The sequence below is a fragment of the Nesoenas mayeri genome (assembly GCF_963082525.1).
Source record: "Nesoenas mayeri genome assembly, chromosome: 1".
Lineage (NCBI taxonomy): Eukaryota > Metazoa > Chordata > Aves > Columbiformes > Columbidae > Nesoenas > Nesoenas mayeri.
In genome coordinates, this window is record NC_137541.1 from 84,650,864 (window position 1) to 84,660,074 (window position 9,211).

Below are 9,211 nucleotides of genomic sequence, written 5' to 3' on the forward strand. Positions count from 1 at the left end.
AGCCCCATCCAGATAAAAATGTATTTATGAAATCTGAATACTCAACAAACATGAACAGAGATTGCTAAATAGCAGCAGCCACACTAAATAGGGAGGACCTATGTGAACCTATAGAATAGAGAACAGCATAGCAGACTGGAGACTCCTGGTCAGAGAACAGAGAGTGTGTGAAGGGCAAGGAGAGATGGTGGCAGCTACTGGATTTCTAGGTCTACTGGTAATAGATCTAATTATTGCCTTTCACTGAAAATTGATGCAAAGAAATAAATACCATTAATATTCCATATTGATCAAGTTTGCTAAAAGTGCAAGCAGAGCTGTTAGGATGACAGCTGGCTGAATCCGCACCTCTTCCAAAAGCCCAAGAACAGGTTTCCACTTCAAGGATCAATATCAGCAAATCAGTACAGAGGAATCTATTGGCTCTGTTCACCTTGTAGAAAGTGTCCCCAGTTGTGTCATGAGTGAGCTGAACTACCACATAAGCGTGTAGGAAATTAGAAGCAATCATATCAGGGACAAAAGGTGTGCTTTCATCCTGGAAGATGATGGCTACAATGTCATTCCCAATGTGACGCTTCCGCTGAAGCTAGAGACAGAAAAATAATAAAGTGAGAAGGCAGGTGGAAAAGAGTAGAACAGTACAATGGGCCCTTAAATACCAGTCTATTTAACATCTTCAGTCCATCTGTTGAACCAAACCCCTCATCAATTAATTTTACCATTACTCCAGCTATAATTCCCACTGTTATGCAATTAGGCATTCGCCCCTCTAACTAGCCCCACATTGAATACCCCTCCCCTCTTAGCCACACAACTGAATTCCTTAGTTCCCCTTCCAATACCTGCTGGGAATCTCCCTCTGTGAAGGGCAGCTTTGTAGACACAGGAAACATGATCTCCTTGCCTCGGAAATTTGTATACACTGACTCAGTGCCCGTTTGACATCTAGTGACATCCAAGCCTCCCCGAGACCTGAGCAAATCCATACCACACCATAGATAAGGCAGGACAGAGATGAGGAAGTGGAAAGAAATGAAAATATATCAGTAACAGTACCTTGGTACATCAATATTATCAAAGGTGATTTTAAGAAATCACTGATAGTGGGGCATCACATCTTCCCAAAACAAATGCACTGCCTGAAGCAGCACAATGTTTCTGCTGATGAACATGCTCGCTAAAAGCTATGAAGCTAAACCAGGAATCCTCAAAGGAGCTACTTTATTTGGCATTCTTCTGAGAAACACAAACCGTATTTTAGAACTACCAAAAGGACAGGCTACCCCACAGAAAGAGACTGAAACAATACTGACCCCTATTATTGTGAAACAAACTTACATTCGCACAGTCAAATAAAATTATTCTCTGCTGCCACTGTGGGTCAGATTGAGACACCAGAAGAGAAACGAAACACACCATGCCTTAAAGCGAAAGAGCAACAGGGCGCACTGCGCAGGATTGTCCCTGATCTATAGCTGAGAGCAAACACTTGTGTGCTTGTCAGAGAGATTGTGTCTTGCGTGTAAGTGTCTGGGAGTTTGGCACAGGTCAGTGTGGTTGATTCGATAATCAACGTCTAGGATACTTGCAGAGCGGTCCCTGTTGGTGTGGGGACAGTCTGCGTGTAAGTCAGTCTGTGCTCGTTAGCGCCTGCTGTAGCTATCCGTCGCTCTGCACGCGTGTGGGTCCATGTCTTTCTCTCCACAAGCATGTGAGCTGATTTCGTCGCACATGTGCATCTGTGCTAGTGTTGAGCTCAGCGGAGTGTGCCTCTCGACACTTGGTGTGCTTTGGCTGTGCCTGTGTGTAACACAGCACAGCCATGACTGCTCCAGTGAAGAGAGACCAGGGAAATCATCAAGGCAGAGTCTAGAGGGGAAAACCGAAGAGGGATTGACATGTGCTCGACAGAGACGGATTCCCTACGCTGACATTTCTCAGTAACACGAGAAGGAATCAGAGCTGTAGATCGACCGGAGAAATGTTTCCGAAGACGCCATTTAGCGTATGAACAGCAGCGTGCGCAGCTTTCAGGAGTGTGCCTGAAGAGTGCCAAAACCAGCAGAGCCTGTGCTCAAAAGCTGGTGGCTGTGTGACTGCATTGATGCACGTTCGCGTGTCTGCGAGTGTATAGACGGCTGTTTCATGTTCACACAAAAAGGCACCTGGTCGGGTTTTTCTTCTATGCGTGCACACGCGTTTCCGTTGTCTCTTCGGAACAGACGTACCCCTCTGCATGCTAAACGACGTGGTAAAAGGCGTCTGCCTATATTTTGGTAAACAACCGAGTGTGCGTGTTCCGACAGCGGCATTTCCGCAGACGACTCCACAGAGCCAGTTCTCAAAACCCCGCACACCAGGATTGAACGGATTAACCAAGCAATTTCACCGGTGCGCGCAATCACATATTCTGACGGACGTCTTTCATGCCACAGCAGCACGAACGTATTTGCGTTCAAGCCTGTATCAGAAACAATGTGTGGACCGAGGATCTGTTGGTATTCTCTCCGTACGGCATGCTTCGTGGCAGCTTACTTGCGGATCGCAGGCTTAGCGGTTTCTATACACGACTCGCTATAGGGAGAGAAAGAGAGCGCATGGGAAAACTTGCGTTTTCTGCGCCGGAACCTAGTTGCTACGCCTTCTGTTTGTCCACGGGAACACACACGATTCCCCACTGAAAACCAAGCAGAAATCTTTCCACATGCTCCCAGGTATGTGCACCCACCACCTCGTGCACGCGAATGCAGCTAGAGAAAAGCACCTACCTTTTCACAAACTGATGCGTAAGCAAACGCCTGGCCACACACATGCACACATCCACAAGCGCGCCCACTCCCATCTATGGGCAGAAAGACGTAAGCGAAGCGTACCGACGTGCTTGAGGGTAAACACGTCCGTTGATGGTTGGCGTACTGCAACACGCATACGTGGCTGCACGAGAATATTCTTTTGGAGGGTACCTGCAGATATGTCCCTGTACTTGGATGACCGTGTGCGTGAAAGCGTTTGTGTCTACAAACCACTGTCTGTCCACATGTGTGTGCCTTGGTGCGGGCTCCATTCGTTCTTAAGCTGGAGTGAGTGCACAGCTGCGCCGTTTGTTTTCAACGTTCCGCGTGTTGCACGACGTTGCCCAGTCCTGCATTTCTCACGCCACAGCGTGCAGGAACGTATTGCGTTCAAGCATGTATCAGAAACAATGTGTGGACCGAGGATCTGTTGGTATTTTCTCCGTACGACATGCCTCGTGGTAGCTTACTTGCCGAGCACTTAGCCGCTTAGCGATACACACGCTGTCCAATTGGGTTTGTGACACATACACAGTCAAATTTCAGTGTGTGTCAAAAACCCCCATGGACAGGGTGTGTGTCAGAATTCCCCTTGAACATTTTGTGTGTCACAAAACCCCTTGGACACTGGGTGTCTCACAAACCACCATGGACCGTCTGTGTGACACATTCCCCATTGGACAGCATGTCAGTCACAAACCCCGTTGGAATGTGTGTGTGTCACAAACCCCGTTGGACTGTGTGTGTGTCACAAACCACAATGGAAAGCGTGTGTGTCACAGACCCGAGTGGAGAGCGAGTGTGTGACACAGAACATTGGACTGTGTGTGTGTCACAAACCCCTTTGAACGGCGTGTGTGTCTCAAACCCCATTGGACAGGGTGTGGGACTCAAACCTCATTGGAGAGTGTGTGTCACAAACCCCATTGGACAACGTGTGTGTCACAAACCCCTCTGGACAGCGTGTGTGTCAGAAACACCATTGGACAGTGTGTGTGTCACAAACACCATTGGACTCTGTGTGTGTCACAAACCCCATTGGATAATGTTTGTGCCTCAGACTCCCCTGGACAGTGTCTGTGTCACAAAAGCCATTGGAAAGTGAGGTTGTCATAAACCAGATTAGAGAACGTGTGTGACACAAAACCAATTGGACAGTGTGTGTGTCAAAAACCCCATTTGAAAATGTGTCTGTCTCAAACCGAAATGGACTATGTGTGTGTCACGAACTCCCCTGGACAGTGTCTCTATCTCAAACCCCATTGGACAGCGAGTGTGTCGCAAACCCCCCGAGACAGTGTGTGTGTCTCAAACTCAATGGACTGTGTCTTTCTGACAAAAAACAATAGACTGTGTGTCTCAAACGCCATTTAACTGTTTGTGTATCACAAACCCTTTTGGACAGTGTGTGTTTCAGAAACACCATTGGACAGCGTGTGTGTCAAAATCGCCGTTAGACAGCATGTGTCACAACCCCCCTGGACAGTCTGTGTGTCAACAAATACCACTGGACAGTGGGTGTGTAACAAACCCCATTTTACAGTGTGTGTGTCACAAACCCCCATTGGACAGTGTGTGTGTCACAAACACCATTGGACAGTGCGTGTGTCACAAACACTCCTGGACAGCGTGTGTGTCTCAAACCCCATTAGACAGCGTGTGTGTCACAAACACCCCTGGGCACTGTGTGTTTCATGTACCCCATTGGACAACGTGTATGTCACAAACCCCTTTGTACTACATGTGTGTAACAGTCCCCGTTTTACATTGTGTGTGTCACAAACCCCAATACACAGTGTGTGTGTCAGAATCCCCCTTCGACATTGTGTGTGTCACAAACCCTCTTGGACACTGTGTGTGCCACAAACCACCATGGACCGTCTGTGTGACACAAACCCCATTGGACAGCATCTGTGTCACAAACCCTATTGGAAAACGTGTGTCTAACAAACCCATAGGACAGTGTATGTGTCACAAACCCCTTTGGACAGAGTGTGTGTGTCACAAAACTCGTTGGACAGCGTGTCAGTCACAGACCCCGTTGGACTGTGTGTGTCACAGACCCCCGTAGAACAGCGTGTGTGTCACAAACACCATTTGACAGTGTCTCTGTCTCAAACCCCGTTGGACTGTGTGTGTGTCACAAACCCCATTGGACAGTCTGTGTTTCACAAACGCCATTGGACAGTGTCTCTGTCACAAATCCCTTTGGACTGTGTGTGTGTGTGTCACAAATCCCATTGGACAGCGTGTCTGTCAAAAACCCCGCTGGAAAGTGTGTGTAAGAAACCGCATTGGACAGTGTGTGTGTCACAGGCCCCACTGGACAGCGTGTGTGTCGCAAACCACGTTGGACAGCGTGTGTGTCACAAACCCCACTGGACAGCGTGTGTGTCACAAAACCCATTGGACAGTGTGTTTGTCACAAACCACGTTAGACAACAAGTGTGTCATAAACCTCACTGGACAGTGTGTGTTTCACAAACACAATTGGACTGTGAGTGTGTCACAAAGCCTCCTGGACACTGTGTGTGTCACACACCCCATTGGACACAGTATGTATCACAAACCCGATTGGACAGCGTATGTGTCACAAACGCCCCTGGACAGAGTGTGTGTCACAAACCCCATTGGAAAGTGTGAATGTCACAAATCCCATTGGACAGAGTGTGTAAAAGAAACCCCATTGAACAGTGTGTGTGTCAAAACCACTATTGGACAGCGTGTATCTCACAAACCCCATTGGACAGTATGCGTGTCACAAATCCCCTGGACAGCATGTGTGTAATAAACCCCATTGACAGCGTGTATGTCACTAACAACCCTTGACAGCCTTTCTGTCACTAACCCCATTGGAAAGTGTGTGTGACGCAAACCCCGTTGGACTGTGTTTGTGTCAAATACCCCCTTGGATAGGGTGTGTGTGTCACAAAACCCATTGGACAGTGTGCTTTTTACAAACCACATCAGACAACGTGTGTGTCACAAACACCATTGGCCAGTGTGTGTTTCACAAACCCCATTGAACAGTGTCTCTTTCTCAAACACCATTGGACTGTGTGTCTGTCACAAACCCTCCTGGACAGCGTCTCTATCTCAAACCCCATTCGACAGCGAGTGTGTCACAAACCCCCCTAGACAATGTGTGTGTCTCGAACCCCATTGGACTGTGTGTGTGTGACAAACACCATTAGACAGTGTGTCTGTCTCAAATCCCATTTAATTGTGTGTGTGTCACAAGCCTCATTGGACAGTGTGTGTGTCTCAAACCCCATTGGACAGTGTGTGTGTCACAAACCCCGTTCGACAGCGTGTGTCACAACCCCCCTAGACATTGTGTATATCACAAACACCCCTGGGCAGTGTGTGTGTTACAAACCCCATTGAAAAGTGTGTGTGTCACAAATCCTATTGGACAGAGTGTGTAAAACAAACCCCATTGGACAGCGTATGTGTCAAAAACCCTATTGGACAGCGTGTATGTCTCAAAACCCATTGGACTGTATGTGTGTCACTAACCCCCATGGACAGCGTATGTGTCAGAAACCGCGCTGGACAGTGTGTGTGTCACTAACGCCCCTGGATAATGTGTGTGTCACAAAAACCAATGGACAGTGTGCTTGTTACAAACCACGTAGACAACGTGTGTGTCACAAACACCATTGGCCAGTGTGTGTTTCACAAACACCATTGGAAAGTGTCTATGTCTCAAACCCCATTGGACTGTGCGTCTGTCACAAACCCTCCTGGACAGCGTCTCTATCTCAAACCCCATTGGACAGCGAGTGTGTCACAAACCCCCCTAGACAGTGTGTGTGTCTCGAACCCCATTGGACTGTGTGTGTGACAAACACCATTAGACAGTGTGTCTGTCTCAAATCCCATTTAATTGTGTGTGTTCACAAGCCCCATTGGACAGTGTGTGTGTGACAAACACCATTAGACAGTGTGTCTGTCTCAAATCCCATTTAATTGTGTGTGTTCACAAGACTCATTGGACAGTGTGTGTGTCTCAAACCCCATTGGACGGTGTGTGTGTCACAAACCCCGTTCGACAGCGTGTGTCACAATCCCCCTAGACATTGTGTGTGTCACAAACCCCTTTGTTCAGTGTGTGTGTCACAAACACCATTCGATAGAATGTGTGTCACAAACACAATTGGACAGCGTGTCAGTCAGAGACCTCGTTGGACTGTGTGTGTGTCACTAACCCGATTGAACAGCATGTGTGTCACAAACTGTCATGGAATATTACCCCGAGGGACAACAGGGTCCAAAGCAGCCTTTATTAAACTGGTGAAACAGGGTTTTAATATTCCAAAGTGACTTAAATACAGGTTCGAATATCAGCTGGAAACTTATTTAGGGGCGGCAACCACTACAGCAGGCGGTCCACAGAGTACATGCACGTGGCTTCACTCAAAACAATGCCGGAGTCGCCCCTGAGTCCCGGAGAAGCACACACTTGCCCAAGCCTATCCGTAATTATTTTAAAGAGATAATTTAAAGTATGTGTGCAAACGTGCACAGAAAGTATGAATATACTCGCAATCCTGCGAGAAGTTTTACTCACGGCCGTGACGGCGAGGCAAGCGGAGACTCCGTTCCGGGGAGCTGGGTGGGGGGCCGTAGCTCCTGGCGGCAGTGGCTAAGCTCGTTCTCTGAGAAAACTCCAGGGCCAAAGAGAAGTTTTCGACGAGTGTCCCGTTTTAAGAGCTTGACCTGACTGCAGTCATTCCTCCTATTCCCGGAAGCCCCCCAAAAACATCCCCCACCCTGGGTGTGGGCGCCCAGCAGCTTTTTGCCCCTAGTGACTCTGGTATGGGTGCTCTGGGGCCAGACAAAGAGGCTGTTAGGCCTGCGGCAGCCAGGAGAGAGGGGGATGTGCCCACTCCTCCATACTGAAGGAGGGAGGGGGAGAGTGGGGGCAGAAGAGGGGGAGAGAGGCGAGGGGGAGGTTGCATTCTGCCACACAAACCTCATTGGACAGTGTGTGATTCAGAAACACCATTGGACTGTGTCTCTGTCTCAAACCCCATAAGACTCTGTGTGTGACACAAACCCCATTGGAGAGTATCTGTGTCACAAACCCTATTGGAGAACGTGTGTCTAACAAACCCATAGGACAGTGTATGTGTCACAAACCCCTTTGGACAGAGTGTGTGTGTCACAAAACCCATTGGACAGCGTGTCAGTCACAGACTCCGTTGGACTGTGTGTGTCACAGACCCCCATTGAGCAGCGTGTGTGTCACAAACACCATCTGACAGTGTCTCTGTCTCAAACCCCATTGGACTGTGTGTGTGTCACAAACCCCATTGGACAGTCTGTGTTTCACAAACACCATTGGACAGTGTCTCTGTCACAAACCCCTTTGGACTGTGTGTGTGTGTGTCACAAACCCCATTGGACAGTATGCGTGTCACAAATCCCCTGGACAGCATGTGTGTAATAAACCCCATTGACAGCGTGTATGTCACTAACAACCCTTGACAGCCTGTCTGTCACTAACCCCATTGGAAAGTGTGTGTAACGCAAACCCCGTTGGACTGTGTTTGTGTCAAATACCCCTCTGGATAGGGTGTGTGTGTCACAAAACCCATTGGACAGTGTGCTTTTTACAAACCACGTTAGACACCGTGTGTGTCACAAACACCATTGGCCAGTGTGTGTTTCACAAACCCCATTGGACAGTGTCTCTTTCTCAAACCCCATTGGACTGTGTGTCTGTCACAAACCCCCCTGGACAGCGTGTGTGTAACAAACCTCATTGAACAGTATGTGTGTCACAAACCCCATTGGACAGTGTGTGCGTGTCACAAACCCCATTGGACAATGTGTGTTAGAAACTCCTTTGGACAGTGTGTGTGTCAGAACACCTCCTGGACCGTGTGTGTGTCTCAAACCCCATTGTACAGTGTGTGTGTCACAAACACTTCTGGACAGCGTGTCTGTCACAAATCTCATTGGACAGTATGTGTGTCACAAACCCCCTTGGACACTGTGTGTGTCACAAACTGCCATGGACCGTTTGTGTGACAAAAATCCATTGGACAGCATCTGCTTCACAAACGCCCCCGGACAGGGTGTGTGTCACAAACCCCATTGGACAGCGTGTGTGTCATAAACCGCCATGGACCGTGTGTGTCTCACAAACTCCACTGGACAGCTTGTGTCTCACAAAACCGATATGACATCATTTGTGTCACAAACGCCCCTGGACAGTTTGTGTGTCACAAGCATCATTAAAGTGTTTGTGTGTTCCAAACCCCATTAGACAGCATGAGTGTGACAATCCCCTTTGGACAGCGTATGTATCACAACCCCCCCGGGCAGTGTGTGTGTCACAAAACCCACAGCATACTGTGTGTGTCTCAGACCCTTCTAAACAGTGTATGTGTCAGAAACCCCATTGG

General features: G+C 48.4%; 1 protein-coding gene across 1 annotated transcript in view; it reads right to left on the reverse strand.

Moving 5' to 3' along the window:
• Positions 1-989, reverse strand: part of LOC308041734 (rap1 GTPase-activating protein 1-like) — a gene marked incomplete at both ends in the record, with an annotated part of 278,133 nt that extends 277,144 nt beyond the window's left edge. The window contains 2 exons of the mRNA XM_080346642.1: positions 539-589; positions 846-989. Of these exons, the coding sequence (XP_080202768.1) occupies positions 539-589; positions 846-989 (195 nt within the window). The remainder of the gene's footprint in view (positions 1-538; positions 590-845) is intronic.
• Positions 990-9,211: the final 8,222 nt, after the last annotated feature.